This window comes from Erinaceus europaeus, chromosome 12, assembly GCF_950295315.1.
Source record: "Erinaceus europaeus chromosome 12, mEriEur2.1, whole genome shotgun sequence".
NCBI classification, from domain to species: domain Eukaryota; kingdom Metazoa; phylum Chordata; class Mammalia; order Eulipotyphla; family Erinaceidae; genus Erinaceus; species Erinaceus europaeus.
Window position 1 is genome coordinate 42420778 of NC_080173.1, and position 24300 is coordinate 42445077.

The 24300-nt window shown below is 39.6% G+C and overlaps 1 protein-coding gene across 1 annotated transcript; it reads right to left on the bottom strand.

The window, feature by feature from the left end:
* Window positions 1-3635: 3635 nt before the first annotated feature.
* On the bottom strand, window positions 3636-21469 carry LOC103119387 (ADP-ribosylation factor 2). The gene is made up of 5 exons (XM_007529658.3): window positions 21350-21469; window positions 19331-19495; window positions 6955-7065; window positions 5581-5705; window positions 3636-4159 (listed from the first exon to the last, which is right to left on the bottom strand). The coding sequence occupies exons 2-5, from the start codon at window positions 19476-19478 to the stop codon at window positions 3998-4000; spliced, it is 546 nt and encodes a 181-aa protein (XP_007529720.1). The 5' UTR covers window positions 19479-19495; window positions 21350-21469; the 3' UTR covers window positions 3636-3997.
* Between the last annotated feature and the right edge of the window lie 2831 nt (window positions 21470-24300).

The following is a 24300-nucleotide window of genomic DNA, read 5'->3' on the forward strand; positions in this document are numbered from 1 at the left end:
GTCCCAAAACCTAGATAAAGACCAGGTCCCGTTAAGAGCAAAGGTTCACATGTATCCATGCATTAGAGCAAAATATATACCTGAAAGCAAAAATACACAATAGTCTGTAGTGAGTCAGTATAAAGTTCATAATTAGTGTCCACTTAGATTTAGATACCCTCCTCACCTACTTCCTGTTATAGTTCTCTCACTCAATCCAAAGGTAACCTTATCAAAGCAAGGAATGCAAAAGCTGAGTAAGGGCAAGAGACTGGTATACTTTAATGATGACTCTTTAGTCACTATCAGGCCATTCCATCAGCTGGGTCCCTAATCTGGGAGTCCTGAGATTCCCAAACAGACTTGATGGGCCTAGACCTCAAATAAATCTCTCTCTTCATTGTTACTGGTCATTTCTATCAGGAACAACACAATAGACCCCTTTGTGGGCCCCCACAGGACCTTGCCCTCAACTTGGATCAACAATGGTAGAGAATGTTCCATCCTCCGGAGAGGATGGACAACATACTCTATGCTATACCTGAGGCAGATAGGTCCTGATACTGGGGCAGCTTGGAACATGACCACAGAATGTGAGCTCAGATCTACAGGGATGCAGAGATCACACAGGCTCCTAAGCTAATTATGGGCCCCAGATCACATCAAATCAATGGGGTTTACAGTCAACAATATTTATACCCCTTTCCGATATTAGGGAGCTACTCTCTTCCCTGATCCAGCTTTCTGGTCCTTTTCCCAGACATGACATCATCTCCCCAGACAATAACTTGGATCCACTGGCATATCAGAATTCAGGCTCAGGGGCAAAAAGGAAAAAAAAAAAAGTCTAGCCACAGGCCCTTTGGAATTTAACTAAAATATGTCTACCAGCTATCTACAAAATGGAGGACCCCCCCCCCTCCACCAATTCTTCATCTGGACTATTCCAGCCTTTAGTCCATGATTGGTCAACAATTTGTCTGGCTTTGTATGTTAACTCTCTTGTCAACCACCAGGTTCCAGATGCTAGCAGGATGCCGACCAGACTTCCCTAGACAGACAACCCCACCAATGTGTCTTGGAGCTCCACTTCCCCAGAGCCCTACCCCACTAGGGAAAGAGACAGGATGGGAGTATGGATCGACCTGTCAACGCCCATGTCCAGCGGGGAAGCAATTACAGAAGCCAGACCTTCAACCTTCTGCATCCCACAATGATCTTCGATCCATACTCCCAGAGGGTTAAAGAATAGGAAAGCTATCAGGGGAAGGGGATGGGATACAGAGTTCTGGTGGTGGGAATTGTGCAAAGTTGTATCCCTCTTATCCTATGGTTTTGTCAATATTTCCTTTTTATAAATAAAAAAATTTTTAAAAAAGAACTATTTGAGGATATAGTTTTGGTTTTCGTTTGTTTTCTTTTCCCTTAGATGGAGATAGAGAAAAAAATCATAGCACCAAAGATTCCTTTAATGTGGTGGAGACCAGGCTTGAACTTGGTCCATGCATATGGCAACACAATTCATTATCCAAGAGAACTATTTGGTCACCCTGCATTGTGCATTTTAAAACTAGCATCCCAGTTAGTCTTATGAACACTTACCAAGGTTAGAAAAGGGTAGAGTATTCAGCATGATTAGAAGGTGAACAGAGCAGCGGAGGGATTAAATATGGCTCCCACCCTCCATCACTTCTACTATGCTGACCAGTTTATAGCCAGCCCTGCTATTTACATTTGGGCATGATGATATTTCCAGGGAAACACCACAGAAAGCAACATAGAAAGGTCGGAGACAGGGGCCGGGTGGTGGCGCACCTGGTTGAGCGCGTGTATTACAATGTGCAAGGACCCAGGTTCAAGCCCTCAGCCACCACCTGCAGGGGGAAAGCTTTACAAGTGGTAAAGCAGGGCTGCAGGTGTCTCTCTGTCTCTCTCCCTCTCTATCACCCCCTCCCTCTTGATTTCTGTCTGTCTCTATCCAATAAATAAAAACAATAGTAAATTTTTAAAAAAAAAGGAAAAAAAAAAAGGTCAGAGACAACCCTCACAATCCCCATGATGTCAGAAGAGTACCTATTTACCAATTGTGCATTATGAAGCTCTCAATACAGAGGAGTAACTAGTCAATATAATTCAGGAGTAACTGGTGTGAAGCCAGCAGCCCATAAGGGACATAAATGAGATATGAACATGGCTTTCAGGAACCCAAGTCTTTGCAAAATTGCTGTACTGAAGTGCTCCTACCTACCCCAGATCATCAGCTCGAGAATCAGACTGTAGTTAAAGTAACATGAAAAGTATCTGTGAGTGCTGCTAAAACTTGAGACAATACCCCTGTAGATGTCTTTCATACAAGTACCCTGAAGGTTTTCAATAAAACAGCTGCCAAAGTGGAGGAGGAAAAGTGATTTTAAAGGAATTCAGGATATTCAAACACATAGTGCTGCCCTCTCTTCCTTCTTAAAGCAAATTCTTTTATTGTCCAACCAACCAACAAGTTTAATGAGACCTAGCACTGTACTGGGTACATTGCATTAAGTATAAATACAAAAGTATAAGACACAATTCCTGTCAACTGGAGGTTTACAATCTAAATATTTCTCAAGGGAATTACCCCACGGTTAGAAATCAAATCCGGGCTTAGTTGCCAGTATTGCAGTGAACATTTTTTAAAGTCAATATATCAAATCAATATATTATGTCCCATATTTATTTTATCATGGTAAGAAATTTTTTTCCTAGTAAGATTACCTTCATTGTTCTCAATGAGCAAGGCTTATTTATATTAAAATTCCTCATTAGTTTTTTGAAAACGGAATATTTAAAAAGCAATGTAGTGGAAGCACTTAGAAATAAATTTGGCCAACTGTTGTCTGTGCAAAAGAGTTCTTGACTCCTTTTTATTAGTAGTTTGAGGACAGCATAAAGCATGTTTCCATGTAAGACATTATTGCCATTCAGAAGAGAGAGTCAGTGCCATGGAAATTATCTAGACTAGACATTTTTCATAACAAATTTAGCACCAACTTGGGGGCAATACCAGGAGTTGCCAGAAAATCTGTCCCCAAATTAACCTTGATTCTTCTATAAACTCTCACAGAACTCATAGATATGTGGTTTTGGGAACAGAAAGTAACCAAAATTCAACATTGGTCTAAGATAACACAGTGATGATTCTATCCCAGGAGTGAACCTCCTGCTTCAAGCATATAACATATAACATTCAGCACAGAGCAGAGTAGTGGAAGCAGCAGTCTCAGGAGCCTAAAACCTGAGGTAATGATGCAAGGACAGGGACAGGACTGTTACTTCACTTCCTTTGCCTGACCCAGGGGCAGAGTCACTACCCCAAATGGTCTCCATCTGGCAAATAAAGAGCCAAGTTAGGGATGGAACTAGCATTAGGGTAGGACTGGATAATTTTCTAGTGTTACAGAGTTTTGATACTCTAATGAAATCGATCACTGATTAATTTTAAAACAAATCACATTAAACCAGAAAGTCTGGGCTGAAAAAGGAAAAGCTCAAGTATGAACTGAGCCTACAGTAGGTAAACAAGTACCTTCTCTCTTTAGGACCTTTTCCTTTAAAGCACTAAAAAGTAAGCTGCTAGCTCTGGTAATGATGAGAATGACAGTTCCTTTTTTTTTAAAAAAAAAAAAAAGACACCAAAGTCTAACAGGACCTCAAGTATGCAACGGACAGACCCAGGGCTGAACAAATGAACTCAGTTCACATGTCAACAATCTTCCTTTCCACCATAAACAGCACTATGGCTACCATGCACCATCAAATGCCAAGATCATCAAAATGACGGAAATGGAAGGTAGCATTTAAAACGTAACACTTTTAAAAAAAAATGTAAGACTGGTTTTTTCTTATAGCATGTGTAAGGCACAACGTGAGAAAGCTGCTCCCACTTTAAGCCACACTTGGCTCCTCACACACACACATGCACACAGAAGAGGCAGCTGATTTTGCCACGATGCACAGGAAATGAAGAGCTGGAAAGATCTGATCATTTCTGGTTTTTGAGCTGGTTAGAGAGCCAGTCCAGGCCTTCATAAAGCCCATCTCCACTGGTGGCACAAGTAGCCTGTATGTACCAGTTTCTCTGGCGGAGGGAATGTAAGCCAAGCTTGTCTGTTATCTCTGCTGCATTCATAGCATTGGGAAGATCCTGGAAAGAGAAGATTATTCAAGTCAGCAGTATTATGAAATACTGTAATTTTACTTCCAAAACCTGGTCCAGCCCAGTCATATCTCAATTGATGACAACCCTAGCCTTTCAGATGCACAGCCTCCAAACCTCATTCTCTCTCTCTCTCTCTCTCTCTCTCTCTCTCCTTCCCTCCCTGCCTCCCACATACAGACACTATTTGCTTTAGCATCAAAATAGATTCAGGGTCAGGGAGATAGTGTAGGTTTGAAAAAACCTAACAGAAGTTTTTAAAAAAACTAACAGAAGGGTAATAGCTGAGTAAATGATCACCCATACACCATTTAAAAATCACATTTACAGAGTTGGAATACACAAGAAAAATGTTTTTGATTAAAGCTAAAGTAAATAAACAGATGCAACACTGTCAAATATATTCATGGAGGAGAGAGAAGAAGGAAACACCTCAAGAAGCAACTATGCACATTCCATATAACTTTACCTTGTCTTTCACAGTTAGCTCAGTCCTAAGATGAGGTGATTCTGCACTTGATCTTCTGACTATCTTTTACTGCTTAATGTTACGTTTATGTAGAATTTTTTTTTTTTTTTTGGATAAGCTCTAGATAATCTGATCTCTTCCTCTCCTTTTTGCCCTCAACCCCCAACCCCATTCCAGCTGCATTAGCTGCCTCGCCACTGGATTCCTTCCTCCTAAGCTTCAGGAAGTCACTGCTTAGGTGTCATCTTATCAGAGAGACACTCTGGCCCTTCCCTATGTCCAACATGTGCCCCCATCCCCTTCCGCAGCTTTATCTTCCTCCAAAATACACCCACCATACACATTATATATTATATACTGACTAATTCTCTTCCTATTAATTTGTCAACTCCACAAACACAGGATTTTTTTTAACTTTTTTTTTTCCTTTATTGGAGGATTAATGTCTTACAGTTGCCAGTAAATACAATAGTTAAACACAGGATTTTTGCCAGTCTTCCTCACTGCTATACTGCCAATACCTAAAACAATGCCTGAAATGTAGTAGACACATTTTTGTTGTTGAGCAAAAAAAAAATTAAAATAAAGTATAGGGGGATAGAGAAGATAGGATTGGGACAGAACACAGGACTTGCATGCTTGAGGACCTGAGTTTGATCCCAGGTAGTGTATATACCAAAGTGATGCACGCTCTCTAACTCTTTCTCATTAATAAATAAATCTTTTTTTTAAAAAAGAAACTTAAATGTCACTTTAATTACATATATTAAATATATATATATATATATATATATATATATATATATATATATATCAAATGCTAAGAGGTTAAAGTACTAATACAGAGAGGAAGGAAGATATCTAATTTAAATATCTATATTTTTAATGAGACATCAGGCAGGAAATTTTAGTCCCAGGATTCAAAAAGTTTAAAACATACCTGTTTATTTACAAACACCAATAAAACTGCATCTCTGAGTTCATCTTCTGCTAGCATTCTGGTTAGTTCTTCCCGAGCTTCATTGACCCGCTCTCTATCATTACTGTCAACCACAAAAATCAGACCTGAAAATAAATTACAGGTATGTTAGCAATCTGAACATGAAAGGGCAGTTGTGGGGCTGGAAGGTAGCGCATCTGGTTGAATGCATTTGTTACCAAGTGCAAGGACCTGAGTGAAGGCCCTGAAGAAGAAAAACTTCATGAGTGGTGAAGCAGTACTGCAGGTGTCCCTCTTATCTCTCTCCCTCTCTATCTCCTGACCTTTCCTTTCAATCTGTCTCTGTCCAATAAATAAAAAATATTTTGGGGGGCAGTTGTTTTTAGGTCCTTATAGCTATTCCCTACTTATGTGTGTAGTTTCACTGAAAATAAGAAATATGAAAGGAATTATTATCTCCAGAGTCTGGAAGCCAGTTGTACACTCAAGTAGCCAGTCTTTTTTCTTAATATAAGTATCACAGTACTTCACTGGATTAACAGTAACAATACACATGAAAAAGATTAGACATGGTTCATATCTCTTTTTCCTTTTTTTTTTTTTTTTTTGAGAGGGGAATAGATGACAAAAATTAAGCCCAGAATGTCATACATTCAAGACATGTGTTCAGGCTAAATTTCAATCACTCATTTTAACATAGGGGGAAAAAATGTACACTGAAGTTAAGGCAAGCTTCCTCTGCTGGCAATATTCTGCATACGTCACACATCTATGAGCCAGAAAGATAATGTCATGGAGAAAACAATGGAAGCTCTGTGTTTGGTATCTTCTAGGTCTTACCCTAGGCATTACTGCTTCCCTCTTGCTACAATAAAATTATGCTTTCCTGAATCCTGTGAGTCATTCTAACAAATTCTGCAACTTGAGAGGATGGTGGGAACCACCAAGGTGGCAGGCAACTTATCAGAACTGAGGATGGGCTGAGAACACACCAACTTGCTGCTTCTATCTAAAATGAGCAAGTCTTATACCGTTTAGCTGCTTTAGTCTAGTATTTGGTAGAATTCTATGCCATACCCTAAAGCATCAGAAAAAAATCTCAGGAAGTAAAAGATAGAAGGAAGGTATGACCACAATGTATCTGAACAAATGAATACTCTTAGTGTTAAAAAGATACTACTCATTTCATTTTTCTCTCGAGGCATGATTTTCAAATATCTTAAATACATTTAAAATAGTTTACTGGAGCTGGTGGTGGCACACATGTTTAGTGCACATGTTACAATGTGCAAGGACCTGGGTTCAAGTCCCCAGTCCCCACTTGCAGGAAGAAAGCTTCAAGAGTGGTAAGGTAGTGCTACAGGTAATCTTTACCTTGGGTGTTCTGGAAATAATGTCGCCACAAAGGTCTGATTTTGTCTTGGCCACCAACATCCCAGACTGTGAAGCTGATATTTTTATATTCTACCGTCTCCACATTGAAACCTGAATTGGGAAGATGGAGAATATTTTTAAGACTTGGTGATTCAACAATTCAAGAAAAATTCAATTAACATTTGGACAGTACATTTAATCTGCAAAGCAGCGTGCTAGTCAAAAATCAATAGCATACAAAACAGAACATGTCAGCTTTCTTCACAAGTTTCTCAAACCTTCCCAACTAGAGAGTGAAGTCTACTCATTTAAAATATAAAACCAAATCCTTATCTTATGACAGAAAACAATCAGAAAAGTAAACATCAAATGTATATATTTACATGTTTCATTGTTATTGTCACCAGACCCTTATTGCTCTAATACAACTATTTTCAATAGAAAGGGAGGGAGGGGACTTCCGGAGGCGGGGCTACGAGCAGCAGCAGATCTGTTTCTCTCCTCTCCTCTCCTCTCCTCTCCTCTCCCAGATCAACTAGGAATACCAAAGGAGACCACCTGGGACCAAAACAAGACAGGACTAGAACAACTACAGGAACCCAACAAATCACCGGTGAGTGAAAACACACATGGCTGGTGATAGAGAGGAGTCTAGGGAGAGACTAAGTGGCTGGTAACAGTCCAGCGGTTTATCAGTTGAGACAACACCTCCGGTCTGTTCCACCAACAAGGGGACAGCTGAAGGGAGGAGAGGACTCCCCAGAGACTCACCAAGTGCAACTCTGAGTCTCCACTGCTACTGCCCTCAGAATCTGGAGCAGCGGCAGGGAGAGACATCAGGGGACAGAATCTAACAAGGAAACTGAAGAGAAGACCTATACCTCTGTGGCATAGCTATGGGGCTGTGAAAGTCTCTTTGCATAACCACTGGACTATGTCTGCCACACCCAGCCTTATCTCTTGGTCAGGAGTCAGTGATTAAGCTAAGAAGCCTACTTATAGTTTAGAAGCCCTCAAGCTCCCATAGCCTACAGAAAAGAAAAAAAAAAAAAAAAAAAAAAGAGGCTTTTAAATCACTGAGCTCCAACTCAGGGATTAAAATACTATTGAAACAACTGTTAACTTCCACCACTGTGAAACCTTTAATTACCTTACTTAGACAAAAGTCAATCCTGGCAATAGTGATCAGTAATTTGAAAAGTACTAAGAGAGGGAACTCATAACATAATATATAAAATGGGTAAACCAACAAGAAGAAATATTGGAGAAATGAACCAGGACAAGAGTCCAGCTGAAAGTCCCCCAAAGGGTGAAGCACAAAACAACGAGTTCAACATCCAAACATTAGCTAAGGAAATAATCACAGGAGTGAGTAAAGAGTTTGAAAGAATTGTAATCAGAAATATAGGAACAACAAATGAGACTCTGGAAGAAAACAATAACTATCTCAAGGTTATTAGAGAGCTGAAAGCTGAAATAGCTGAGCTAAGAACACAACTAGTTGAACAAGCTAAAACAGTATCAGAACAGGGTAACAAAATAGATGAACTCCAGAAAACAGTAGAGGGCAGAGAGAATAGAATCAATGAGGCTGAAGACAGAATTAGCAAAATCGAGGATGAATTTTTTTAGTTGTTGGAGACAACTAAAAAAGAAGTAATAGATCTCAAAAAGAGATTGAGATGCTGAAAACAACAACAGAGACCTATGGGATGACTTCAAAAGAAATAATATACGCATTATTGGCTTACCAGAGGAAGAAAGAGAGGGAGGGGAAGAAAGCATTCTTCAGGACATAATAGCTGAGAACTTCTCTAGTCTAGACAACATCAAAGACATAAAGGTTCAAGAAGGCCAGAGGGTCCCAAACAGAATTAACCCAGACTTAAAGACACCAAGACAAATCATATTTAGAATGGAAAGGAATAAGGATAAAGAAAGGATCCTGAAGGCTGCAAGAGAAAAACAAAGAGTCACCTACAGAGGAGAACCCATAAGATTAGCAGCAGATTTCTCCACACAAACACTACAGGCCAGAAGAGAATGGCAAGATATCTATCGAGTGCTCAATGAGAAAGGCTTTTAACCAAGACTACTGTATCCTGCTAGACTATCATTCAGACTAGAAGGAGGCATAAAAACCTTCTCAGACAAGCAATAGTTGAAGGAATCAACTATTACCTAGCCTGCCCTGAAAGAAGTTCTGAAAGGTCTTCTGCAGTCAGACCATCATAAACAGGACATATATCAGAACATTCTAAAACTCTACAAGAATGGTGTTAAAATATCTTCAATCTTTGATAACAATAAATGTCAATGGATTCACCTATTAAAAGACACAAAGTAGGAAGATGGATCAGAAAATACAACCCAACAATATGCTGTCTACAGGAAACCCACCTAACTCAACAAGACAAACACAGACTTAAAGTGAAAGGATGGAAAACTATCATACAAGCCAATGGCCCACAAAAAAGGAGAGGAACAGCTATTCTCATATCTGACATGATAGACTTTAAAATATAAAATAGATAAGATTAAAAAAGATGGGAATGGACACTACTTAATGCTCAGAGGATCAGTCAATCAAGAGGACTTAACAATTATTAACATCTATGCACCCAATGAGAAGCCATCTAAATACATCAAACGTCTACTGAAAGAGCTACAGCAATATATTAACAGCAACACAATTATAATAGGAGACTTCAACACCCCACTCTCTCAACTTGACAGATCATCCAGGCAGAAAATCAATAAAGACAAAAGGGAGCTAAATGAAGAGATAAACTAGAACTTTTGGACATTTCAGTCATTCATCCCAAGAAACTGGAATACACATTTTACTCAAATCCACATGGTTCATTCTCAAGGAAAGACCATATGTTAGGCCACAAAGACAACATCAGCAAATTCAAGAGCATTGAAATCATCCCAAGCATCTTCTCAGACCACAGTGGAACTAAACTAACACTTAACAATCAACAAAAGATTAGTAATAGTCTCAAAATGTGGAAGCTCAACAGTACACTATTTAACAACAACTACTGGGTCAAAGAGGAAATAAAGTAAGAATAAAAATGTTTCAAGAGTTCAATAAAAATGAAGACACAAGCTATCAAAATATTGGGGACACAACTAAGGCAGTACTGAAAGGGAAGTTCATAGCTATACAAGCACACATTAGGAAACAAGAAAAAGCACAAATAAACAGCCTGATTGCACATCTTAAAGACCTAGAAGAAGAACAAAGGAAACCTAAAGCAACCAGAAGGACAGAAATCACTAAAGTTAGGGCAGAAAGAAATAGCATTGAAAATAAGAACACCATACAAAAGATCAACAAAAGTAAATGTTGGTTATTCAAAAGAGTGAACAAAATCGAAACCTTTAGCCAGACTCACAAAACAAAAAAGGGAGAAGACCCAAATAAATCGGATCATAAATGAAAGAGGAGATATCACAACAGACACAGCAGAAATTCAACATAGCATGCAAGGCTTCTATGAACAACTATATGCCACCTAGCTAGAGAACCTGGAAGAAATGGACGATTTCCTTAGATACCTACCAACTTCCAAAATTAAATAAAGAGGAACTAGATAATATGAACAGGGCCATCACAGCTAATGAAATTGAAACAGTTATCACACATCTTATCAAGAATAAAAGTCCTGGACCAGATGGTTTTACAAATGAATTCTACAAAACCTTCAAAGAAGAACTTAAACCTCTACTTTCAAAAGTCTTCCAGAAGATTGAAGACACTGGAATACTCCCTGCCAACTTCTATGAAGCCAACATCACTCTGATACCAAAAGCAGACAGGGACACAACCAAAAAAGAAAATTACATACCAATATCTCTGATGAACATAGATGCTAAAATTCTGAACAAAATTCTAGCCAACCAGTTACAGCAGTATATTAAAAAGATTGTTCATCATGACCAAGTGAGGTTTATCCCAGGCATGCAAGGTTGGTTTAATACACGTAAATCAATCAATGTGATCCACCACATCAACAAAAGCAAGACCAAAAACCACATGGTCATATCAATAGATGCAGAGAAAGCCTTTGACAAAATACAACATCCCTTTATGATCAAAACACTACAAAAAATGGGAATAGATGGAAAATTCCTGAAGATAGTGGAGTCTATATTGAGTATGATGTTGACCTACAGCCAACATCATACTCAATGGTAAAAACTGGAAACATTTCCACTCAGATCAGGTACTAGACAGGGCTGCCCACTATCACCATTACTATTCAACATAGTGTTGAAAGTTCTTGCCATAGCAATCAGGCAGGAGAAAGGAATTAAAGGGATACAGATTGGAAGAGAAGAAGTCAAACTCTCCCTATATGAGATGACATGATAGTATACACAGAAAAACCTAAGGAATCCAGCAAGAAGCTTTTAGAAATCATCAGGCAATACAGTAAGGTGTCTGGCTACAAAATTAACATTCAAAAGTCAGTGGCATTCCTCTATGCAAACACTAAGCTAGAAGAAATTCAAATCCAGAAATCAATTCCTTTTACTATAGCAACTAAAACAATAAAATATCTAGGAGTAAACCTAACCAAAGAAGTGAAAGACTTGTATACTGAAAATTATGAGTCACTACTCAAGGAAATTGAAAAAGACACAAAGAAGTGGAAAGATATTTCATGTTCATGGGTTGGAAGAATTAACATAATCAAAATGAACGTATGTAGCCAGAGTCATCTACAAATTTAATGCTATCCCCATCAAGAACCCAAGCACATTTTTTAAGAGAACAGAACAAATGCTACAAATGTTTATCTGGAACCAGAAAAGACCTAGAATTGCCAAAACAATCTTGAAAAAAAAGAACAGAACTGGAGGCATCACACTCCCAGATCTCAAATTGTATTATAGGGCCAGTGTCATCAAAACTGCTTGGTACTGGAACATGAATCGACACACTGACCAGTGGAATAGAATTGACAGCCCAGAAGTGAGCCCCCACACCTATGGACATCTAATCTTTGGCAAAGGGGCTCAGACTATTCAATGGGAAAGCAGAGTCTCTTCAACAAATGGTGCTGGAAACAATGGGTTGAAACATGCAGAACAATGAAACTGAACCACTGTATTTCACCAAATACAAAAGTAAATTCCAAGTGGATCAATGACTTGGATGTTAGACCACAAACTATCAGATACTTAGAACAAAATATTGGCAGAACTCTTTTCCGCATAAATTTTAAAGACATCTTCAATGAAACAAATCCCATTACAAAGAAGGCTAAGGCAAGTATAAACCTATGGGACTACACTAAATTAAAAAGCTTCTTCACAGCAAAAGAAACCACTACCCAAACCAAGAGATCTCCCTCACAGAATGGGAGATCTTTATATGCCATACAATCGACAAGAGTTTAATAAGCAACATATATAAAGAGCTTGCCAAACTCAACAACAAGGCAACAAATAACCCCATCCAAATATGGGGGGAGGACATGGACAGAATATTCACCACAGAAGAAATCCAAAAGGCTGAGAAACACATGAAAAAATGCTCCAAGTCTCTGATTGTCAGAGAAATGCAAATAAAGACAACGAGATACCACTTCACTCCTGTGAGAATGTCATACATCAGAAAAGGTAACAGCAGCAAATGCTGGAGAGGTGTGGGGTCAAAAGAACCCTCCTACACTGCTGGTGGGAATGTAAATTGGTCCAACCTCTGTGGAGAACAGTCTGGAGAACTCTCAGAAGGCTAGAAATTGACCTACCTTATGATCCTGCAATTCCTCTCCTGGGGATATATCCTAAGGAACTCAACATATCCATCCAAAAAGATCTGTGTACACATATGTTCTTGGCAGCACAATTTGTAACAGCCAAAACCTGGAAGCAACCCAGGTGTCCAACAAAAGGTGAGTGGCTGAGCAAGTTGTGGTATATATACACAATGGAATACTACTCAGCTGTAAAAAATGGTGACTTCACCGTTTTCAGCCCATCTTGGATGGACCTTGAAAAATTCATGTTCAGTGAAATAAGTCAGAAACAGAAGGATGAATATGGGATGGTCTCACTCTCAGGCAGAAGTTGAAAAACAAGATCAGAAAAGAAAACAGAAGTAGAACCTGAAATGGAATTGGCATGTTGCACCAAAGTAAAAGACTCTGGGGTGGGTGGGTGGGGAGAATACAGGTCCAAGAGGGATTCAGAGGACCTAGTGGGGGTTGTATTGTTACATGGGAAACTGGGGAATATTATGCATGTACAAACTATTGTACTTACTGTTGAATGTAAAACATTAATTCCCCAATAATAGAAAAAAAAAGAAAGGGAGGGAGGTAGAGATGCTAGTGCAGTGGGAGCCAGGTGGGACCAGGGTCACAGGCATGACAAACTGAGTGTGTTATTCAGGTAAACTATCTTACTGGCCCTGGTGAATATTTTTATGATTTTGGAGGAGGGAAGCCCTTCTAAAAATAAAAAACAAATTATATATATATATAAGGGTATATGACAAAATACTGAAAGAAGGTTGGAAAATATGGCCAGTGTTGTTTCTGATCTATGTCTCTTTTGTTGTTGTTTGTTTTTCTTTTTCTATGTCTTTCAAACCACTGAGACAGACTAAACTGCCCAGCAGAAAAACAGCTGAATAATGTTAAAAGCAAAGGTGTGTTTGTGTTCAAAAAACATTTTAATATATTCCCTTATAATAAAGGAAATCCCAATAAAAGTCAGTGCTTTTAAGCATATGATTAGCAAATTTCTGAAAGAAATGAATGGGGTTTTTTGTTTGTTTGGTTGGTTGGTTGGTTGGTTGATTGATTTTTTATACTTATTTATTTTTCCCTTTGGTTGCCCTTGTTTTTTTATTGTTGTTGTAGTTATCGTTGTTGTTATTGATGGTGTCATTGTTAGATAGGATAGAGAGAAGTGGAGAGAGGAGGGGAAAACAAAGAAGGGGACAGAAAGATAGGTATCTGCAGACCTGCTTCACTGCCTATGAGATGACTCCCCTGCAGGTGGGGAACCGGGGGCTCGAACCGGGATCCTTGCGCCAGTCCTTACGCTTCACAAAACGTGCACTTAGCCCGCTGTACTACCGCCCTCCTAAAATAAATTTTTTTTTTATAGACTGTAACACCACCTTTCAGAAGAGCTATTTGCAAAGTTTTAAAATGTACACTGGTTTTAGAATAGCAATTCATCCTCTAGAGATTAGTGCAAGAAGATAAAGTATGTTTACAAAAAGATATTGTAAATAACCTAATCATCCATCAATGGAAATTTGTTTAAAAATAAAGTTACATAATGGAATAGTATCCACTCATTAAATTTTGAAGTTGACCTGCCAACAAGCATGTATGGTGGAGAAGCAATTACAGAAACCAGACCTTCCACTTTTTGCACCCCATAATGATCCTGGGTCCATGCTCCCAAAGGGATAAAAAATAGCAAAGCTTCCAATGGAGAGGATGGGATACAGAACTCTGGTGGTAGGAATTGTGTGTAATTATACCCCTCTTATCCTATGGTCTTGTTGATCATTATTAAATCAATAATATATATATACATATATGGTTATATAGTTATATTTAAAATATATAGTTATTTGTAAATAGCATTAAATGACATAAATCATGGTGAGGTCTTGTATTGTACAGTAAATCCTAGCCATGGGATTTTCAGAGTAAACCAAGATCCCAAATAACTTGGTTATATAATAATAATTACCTGTCATCTTCTTAAACTCAGAAAGGAACCTGCCTCATTCTCTTTAAAATCCATTTTTCTCCCAGTCCAGGAATGTCTGGGGCTTTGCTTGTATTTCTTCATGCTTCTCTTGACCCCTACCATTTGATACTGCATTTGCTAACCTCAACCAAATCAATGCAACCAATGCCACTTTGCCGCATTTCACTTCAGACTGTATCCAGAGATGCCAACCCTCCAGCTCCAATACTCTGGTGAGACCTTTCCTAATTCATGGGACACTCTGGTTCCATTTCAAATGGCTTCCTAACAAAGCTATAGAACCTATAGAACCAGAGCCCAAGGGATAGGGTACATGTGCACATGAATCGTTAAGTTAGGGTAAAATATATACCTTAAAATAAAAGTATACAATAGCCTGCAGTGAGTAGACTTAGACTCAGTAAGAGCAGCAAGCAAGTAAAAGACCTTAAAAAAAAAAAAGCCACCATAAAGGACTTCATCAAATATTTTCTCCTTAGGCCTAGATACCCTCCTCTCCTAGACCCTACTTCACTTCCCTCAATCATTTTAAGTCTACCCTTGTCAGATCAAGTAAGAACCACAAAAGCTGGATAAGGGCAAGAAACTGGCACATTTTAATGATGGCCTTTTTGATCATTACAAAGCCAACCTATCATCTGGGGCTCTAGTCAGGGAATCCTTGGATTCTCATATAGATAGAGACCTCTAGCAGATCCCTCTCTCCACCATCACTCATCACTTCCATCAGGAACATCATCATAGGGTCTCTTGTGGGCCTCTACAGAATACTTTCCTCAACACAGAACAATGGTAGGGACTGCCCCAGTATCCAAAGGGAAGCTGGAACAACCTACACTGCCACTGAAGGAAGACTGGTCCTGAAATGAGTGCAGCCTACAATGTTCCTAGCTGCAACCATGGATTGTGAGCTCAGACTGACAGGGATGTAGAGGTTATACAAGCTTCTGTTCTAAAGATATATATATATATGGGCCCTAGGTCAGATCAATGAGGTCTACAGTCCGTGATATTTATATACTTTCTTCCTATTTGGGAGCTACTCTCCGCCCGTATCCACCTTTCTAGTCCTATTCTCAACTCTGACACCATCTTCCCACATAAGACTTTTAGCCCACCTGCATATTTAGCTATCAAGCTCAGGCAAGAATTACTGGAGTCATGGGCCCCTTAAAATATATCTAAAATGGACTTCTTAGCTTCTTCCCACACCAAGGCCCTCAGTTCCATCTGCTCTTACCTTTAGGTTCCTGTTTATTAAACAATCTGTTCTGCTTTATATATCACCACCCCTCAGCCACCAAGATGTAGATGCTAACATGATGCCATCCTGACATCCGCATGCAGACAACCTCACCAATGTGTTCTGAAATCTCACCTCCCAAGAACCCTATCCTACTAGGAAAGATAAGAGACAGGCTGGGGGTATGGATCAACCTGCCAACATACATGTTCAGCAGAGAAGCAATTACAGAAGCCAGACCTTTCACCTTCTGCACCCCATAAAGAATTTTGGTCCATATCCCCAGAGGGTTAAAGAATAATGACCCTGGGTCCATACTCCCAGAGGGATAAAGAATAATAGGAAGGCTATCAGGGGAGGGGATGGGATACAGAGTTCTGGTGGTGGGAATGGTGTGGAGTTGTACCCCTCTTATCCTATGGTTTTTGTCAGTGTATCCTTTTTATAATTAAAAAAAAGAATAGGGAAGCTTCCAATTGAAGGGTTGGGATATTAAACTCTAGTGGTAGGAACTGTATGGAACTGTACCCTTCTTATCCCACAATCTTGTTAATCAATAAATCACTAATTTAAAAAAAGAATAATAATATCTGCTACCATTTAATAACTATGTAGTGCACTAAAAGCTATATTGTCAGTTAATTTTCATACTAGCTGTATGGGGTAACTTTCATGTGTATACAAAGAAAAAGAAATTCTTATACAGTTCAAATTTTCAGAAGTTACCTTTGGATAAATGCTGAAATGAATGGAATTTGTAGTCAAGCTCCAATCAGGCAAAATAGGGTTGAAATCTAAATGAAGTGTGATATATCTGAGGTCATAACTTATTAGACAAAGAATGCAGGACCAAATATAGAAAAAAAATGTAATCTATCTAGAACTATAATGTAAAGGTGCTAAAATTATTATAATCAAATGACTGAGAGCAAAGAGTAAAGTTGGCCTAAAAAGTATTAAACTTACTTATTTCAACATTTTATTATTAAAGTGAATATAGTTGGAGGAAGAGAAACACTGAGGTTGTTCTGTGGCTTAGAACAATGTTCCTACCACCACCTCCACCACCACCCCACACACACCCCCTATGGTTGACAAGGCTTCCTGTATTCAGCTAGTGTATCCTTTGTGGCTATGTATCTCTCTACTGGTGGGTTTTTATCTCTGAGATGAACCAAGTGCACCCACATCAATGCTCCCAGTGGAAAGACAGGAATACTCACTGAATCTTTGATTGAATTACATTTGCTCATGTCCCCCAGGCCTAACTAAAAGCAAGCCTGACCAAGCTAAGCATCACTGTGGAAGGGGACTGCACAGGATGTGGATATGAATGAGATGATCCATTAAGGGTCACTGGTTTAATAATCTAACACAAGATTGATATTCTATTATTCCCCAAATATTTACTAGACATCTGCTATCTGCCAGACATTTTGTTAAGCACTGAGGACAGTGGTGAACAACGCAGACAGGTTCCCTGCTCTTATTTATATTGCTGGAAGAGAGGCAATGAGCAAGCAATGACATATGTGCCTTGAGTTATTAAGATGTTGCTATGGAAACTAAAAATGGGAAAACTAGTTAAAGGGGTCAGGAAAAGTGTCACTGAGAAATAATGTTTAAAGTGAGACAAAAGAATAAGCTGGTATTAGCTAGAAAAAAGAAAGCAGGAAAGCATTCCACAGAGAGGAAATAGCATACATACAAAGAGATTTAAACATTAATACAAACTAAGTTGGAAAACATGCATATGATTTTACAAAAATACTCACTAAAACCTTAGTAGCAGAGTGTGTTTTTAAGACTTATTTGTTTTCCTGTATGTAGAAAATTATAAAAGCAGAAATTATAATTAGAAAAAATTAAGTAACAAGCTACTTTCCTTTTGGATGAATAATATTTTCGAAGGGTATGAACATTTTCTCCATTTGGTTTCCTGCTTCTCCAAACCTCTGAAGCTACTTCAGAGTTGAAAATTGATCTGGTTCCTGTGTTGAACATTCACATGCCATTTGGTAGGTCTTATTTTTGCTCAGGGGTTCAGATTAGAAGGCAGTTCATAAGGCATAGTTCATATGGTAGTTCACAGTTCTATCAAATCTGATTCTGCAAAATAGTCCTTAAATAAATCATACAACTCGGTACAGGTTCACAGGAATAACTACCCTGCCAGACTGTCCTCCAGCAATAGAATTTATCAGACTCTTAAATTGAATACCAGTTGAAGAAGCTGGCTTGAGTCAGAGTAAAGACAATTAAAAAAAAAAAAATCACACATTCCTTAAGAAACAGATGAAGCATAGCTGATACAAAAATACAAAAAACAGTTTCCACTTCTTCTTCTAGCGTTTGCCACAGTTTCCACTTAGAAAGGCCAACTGAAACAGACTGTGGAGGCAAAAGCAGATTCCCAGCTCAGATGTGGGATGACACAAACACTCAGAAGGAAGGCATAACAGCCCTCACTTTTCAACCATTGTCTTTTTCTTTCTTGCCAAGTAGAAAGGATTAAAGTTGCTCAACCTAAATATGTTCATATGACTCTCCTATAAGCCTAGCAATGTGCTACATGCTGTGGAATACTTACAAAAATGTTTAGTACCTAGTTTGGACCTCAAAAATATACACCAGGGATAGATAAGATTTCCAATAAGGGGGCCAGGTGATGGTGTACCTGGTTAAGCACACACATTACAGTGCACAAGAACCCAGGTTCAAGCCTGTGGTCCCCAGCTGCAGGGGGAAAGCTTCACAAGTGGTGAAGCAGGGCTGTAGATGTTTCTCTGTTTCTCTCCCTGTCTCCCTCCCTCTCAATTTCTCTCTGTCTCTATCCAATAATAAATAAATAAAATAAAAAGATTAAATATATATATATATATATATATATTTCCAATAAGGAGGTGACGGTGCAACTGGTTGAGCACACACACAATACACAAGGATGCAGGATCAAGCCCCCAGTCCTCACCTGCAGGGAGAGAAGTGTTACAAGCAGTAAAGCAGTGCTGCAGGTGTCTTTCTCCCACTCTATATCCCCTCTCACTCTCTTGATTTCTGTCTCTATCCAGTAAATAAATTATTTTTTAAAATGATCTTCACCAAGAAACTTTCAATAACAAAAGAAATATGCAAAAGTGGGGCTAGGCAGTGGCACACCTGGTTAAACGCACACAGTACAGTACACAAGGACCCAGGTTCAAACCTTTGGCCCCCACCTGCAAGGGGAAAGTATCTCTCTGTCTCTTTCACTATCTTAGTCCTCCTCCCCTCTAAATTTCTCTGTCTTATCTAATAATAATATAACTTTAAAAAGAAATAAAAAAAGATATATGCAAAGGTATAGCATATGAAATTGTAAATTGGTCATTAACATACCGATTGTGGGAATGGTCGTCACAATCTCTCCCAGCTTCAGTTTATATAAGATGGTGGTTTTCCCAGCTGCATCCAACCCTACCATAAGAATCCGCATCTCTTTCTTCCCAAATAGACTTTTAAACAGCTTTTCAAAAACATTTCCCATTTTAAACGATCTGTTACCTGAATGAAAAGAAAGTCAAGGCATCATACTTTGCAGAGATGTAGAAACAAACATACATAAAAGTCTCTATTAGCAATTGCTCCTACTAATATTTAAACAGTTTTAAGTATAGTTTGGCCAATAGAGAGCAGTGTATTTTATTTTCAAAGGGAACCCAACTAAGTCTTTTAATTTTCTACCATGCCAGAAAATTCTCTTTTCTGATGCAGCATGGACTACATAGACATACAGACTATGCTACTACTATAGCGGTAAGTAGAGAAGCAATGCCACAACAAATACATCTATATACGTGGGAAATGAGAGCAGATGGAGTAAAGAAACAGTTTATTTTACACAGTAGTTCTTAAAGCAGGCTAAATATTACATCTTAGAAATTTAGTAGTTGCCTTAGGCTTACTTATATGCCAAAAAAAAATAGTAATATTCAGAAAAGGACCTATTGAGTGATTTCACTGCTCCCAGCCAACTTTTTTCATTCACATGTACAGAGAGAGAGACACACAGAGAGGAGAGACACCACAGCACTGGAGCTTCCCTAAGTGCTCTGGGCACCTCCTATGCAGCACCAAGTTTAAACCTGGCCAGTGCAAAGATAATGTATGCTCCTACCCATGAACTATCTCTCCTCAATCTGAAAGAATTTAGAGGTGAGGCAATACAGCACTGGAAGATTTCACTACTGACAGAGTAATTTACTAAGCAAAGGATTAAGAAGGTACTAACCATCCAGTGTTGACCCTCACCTTATTCTCAACTAAATTTTAAAGTTGTTTATTAAAGTATGTGCTTGACACTCTAAAGACTTTCAAAAGTAAGTGTCCACATTCTAAGTAAGCCCCTGAAAGTTTACCAAAATTAAATACCCTTGTTCCAGAGATTAATATTTTCTTTTTTAAAACTACTAACCAGAGGAAAACTTTTTACTTTTGGGGAGAGCGGGGGCAGATGCCTCATAAAGAGGCAATTTCCCTTCATTTTAACCCTACAGACCTCAGACGGTTAAATTCCAGATGCCAGTCCTGAAGTTCAAGGGTTGCCTACAGTAGTTTAAAATAAGAGTAACAACCAAGCACACACCACTTCATTCTAGACCCAGAGAAAAGGAGTAGAACATTTATCCCATAACAGAGGATTTATATGTTGGTATAGGAATACTTTAATCATTCAAAGACGGTCCTTATAGGAAACACACCAAAGCATTGCAGCACCTGGCAATTTCCCTGGGTGACAAAACTAGAGATCGCTTGTCTTAAGTTTCCCGTAAAAGGGCAAATCTCACAAAGAAAATCTAAGCAACATGCTGAGGGCTGGGGCAGGAAGGGTGTTGTTATGTTCTTCCAGGCAGATATCGACACCTGAGCCCCACTCCTCACAACCACACAGTGCACACCCCCCCACCCAGGTTTCCATAAGCTTCGCTGCCTCTTCTTGCCGCTCACCTGTCAGAGACGCGCAGACCGCGCTGCGCCGCAGGATACCAGATGCCGCCAACCCAGGCCTGCACACCCGCCCTACCCTGCCACAAGAACCAACACTCCACCAAGGAGAAAGCAGGACGAGACCTACAGGGCAAGGGTGAGAGCAGGTAGTTAAAGGGGCATGCTCCAAGAGACCCCCAGGGAAGGTGTCTACGGCCCTTGCAGTCCAAACGCCAGGCAAACCCCTCTAAGCCTCCAGCACAGCCGAGGGCCCCGCAGCGAGCCCGCCGAGCTCTCCGGGGTTTCCGCAGCCCCGACCCTAAAACGCCTTCCCAAAGGCCACCCGCTACTTTCTCGTTTCCCGCCCACCAGCTGTGCGGAATTCACCCCGGCCGAGAACGCCGCCACCCCTAAGCCACAGCGCGTACTCACCTGTCGCCGCTCTGCTAGATTCCTAACACCGCTGCCTTGAGGCTTTCAGCTCCCCTCTGTAAAATGGCGACCGCCGAGGGGCGGGAACAGCAGCTAACCAATCACCCGCCGTCTCTTGTAACTTTTGGACCAATTAACTCGAAGCGCTGTGAGTGACGACACTTATGACCAATAGGAAAGACAGTATAAACCTAGGAAGGAGGAGGACCGCCTCTCGCGACCTAGGCGACCGCAAGAAGCTCAGGAAATGCGGGGTTCACCTTCCAATAACAGATCTCCGCTTCCAGCGGGACGGTGCCCTTGTGCCCCGCCCCAATGGAACACAGGACCAATCAGAAAAGTAAAAGAGTTTCCGCCAATCAACTCAGAAAACTTCTGAGGATGGAACTAAACCCGGGAGCACTTGGACCAACCCGGTGACGGACTGCGGGTGGGGTCAAGTTTACTGTGATATTTAAGGAAATTTGCTACTAAAAGTAGAAACTGCTTTAGGGTGGTGTTCCCTGTGGGAAACACCCAAACACGGATTCCGAAATTAGGCTTCCTGTTTAGTCTAAAGCTAGTTTGCAGCCTTGCCTCTGAAGACTGTCAACAATTGGGGAAAATTCTAGCCACCTGCAAGCTGCTGGAGTTGCAGAAACGCACTTCTCACTTTCTGAGACTCAATTATCCTAAACATCAACTCAATTAAAATGTTCACACAGGGTCTCTATGTAGAACAACAATCATAGGAACTGCCCCACTCAAAGGGGCAGTATGTTGGGTCAACATACTCTGCTACTACAGAAGACTGGTCCTGAAATGTGTGGAGTCTAGAATGTTCCTAGCTATGGCCATGGGATGCAAGTTCAGACTGACAGGGATGCAGAGGTTACACCGGCTCCTGTGCTAAATATATATATATATAGACATGGGGCATAGGTCAGATTGATGGGGTTTACAGTTAAGGATATTGATATACTTTTCTCTTATTTAGGAGTTACTCACTGCCCAGATCCAGCTTTCTAGTCCTATTCCCAAATCTAACACTATCTGGACAATACTTTTGGCCAACCTGCATGTTATCTGTAGGGCTCAGTCAATAATTAGTAAAGTCATGGACTCCTTGGAATATACCTAAAATAGACTTTCTAGCTTTTTCCGACATGAAAACACCAAATCTTATCTGCTATATTCTTACCTTTAGGTTCCTGATTATTAAACAATTTGTTCTGCTTTATGTCTTAATGGTTTTAAGCCACCAAGCTGCAGATACATACTACCATGATGCCAACCTGACTTTCCTGGGCAGACGACCTCACCAATGAGTCCTGGAATCCCACTTCCCCAGAGCCCTATCCTACTTGGGAAAGAGAAACGGGCTGAGGGTTTGGATCAGCCTATCAAAGTCCATGTCCAGCAGAGAAGCAATTACAGAAGTCAGACTTCCCACCTTCTGCACCCCATAAAAATCTTTGGTTCAGAAGTCGGTGGTAGGCAGTGGGTTAACCTCTCATGGTACAAACCACAAGGTCCCGAGTAAGGATCCTGATTTGACCTGCCTGCTCTCCACCTGCAGGGGAGTCGCTTCACAGCCAGTGAAGTAGGTGTGCAGGTGTTACCTTTTTCTCCCCATCTCTGTCTTCTCTGCCTCTCTCCATTTCTCTCTGACAAGGACGACATCAATAACAACAACAATAATAAATACAACAATAAAGCAAAAATGGCAACAAAAGTAAAAAATAAATAAATAAATAAATAAATAGATCTTTGGTTCATACTCCCAGAGCGATAAAGAAAAGGGACACTTCCAATGGAGGGGAGGGTATATGGAACTCTGGTGGAGGGAATGGTATGGAATGGTACCCCTCTTATCCCACAATCTTGTCAATCATTATTAAATCACGAATAAAATAAAATAATAATTTTTAAAAAGTTCACACACTCCTGTAAGTAGTACATAAGTGAGATAATCATAAAAACTACATCAGCTGAATGCATAATATGTGCCTGGAGATATGCCAAGGATTTTCCTGCATGGCTATCAGAACCCATGAATTAGAAATTATCCTTTACAAGTTACGAAATGAAATTTTATTTATCTTGTCAGAGTCAAGCATATATATGACACTTGAACCAAATTCTTTCTTGGCTACATACAGTATTGTATATGTGAAAGTGAATATTGCTTTTCTTTTAATTTCTTTATTGGGGAATTAATGTTTTACATTCAACAGTAAATACAATAGTTTATACATGCATAAAATTTGTCAGTTTTCCATATAACAATACAACCTCCACTAGGTCCTTTATCATCCTTTTTAGACCTGTGTTCTCCCCCCCATGAATATTGCTTTTTAGGAAGTATATATTTTATTTAATAAGCACATATGTAAGATTTGCTACACGACCATTTAGTTTTTTCTAATCATAAAAATTTATACAACGGTTTTAATATATGGGGAAAATAGGCCTTTTCAGCAGAAGAGAAAGAGGAAAAGGAGAAGGGAGATGAAAAAAGAAAATCATCCATCTTCTTGCCACCCAGCAGCAGTCACTGTTACGGCTTATTTCAACTTCGTGAAAGTCATCTTACTGAAAAGAAATGTTGATTTACAAGGCCATTGCCACTGAGTTAAAACTTCCATGTCTCCCAAAAATAGGTATTGGCACACCTCATTCTACAATAAATTATCATCTTTCTTCACTGTAGTAACCTGGGCCAGTACACCCACTACGCCTGCTTCTGCTTCTCCCTTTTTTGAGTCCTTTTTTGAGGTTGGACCAATTTACATTCCCATCAGCAGTGCAGGAGGGTTCCTTTGACCCCACAACCTCTCCATCATTTGCTGCTGTTACCTTTTCTGATGTATGACATTCTCACAGGAGTGATGTGGTATCTTGTTGTTGTCTTTATTTGCATTTCTTTGACAATCACGACTAAGAACATTTTTTCATGTGTTTCTTTTCAT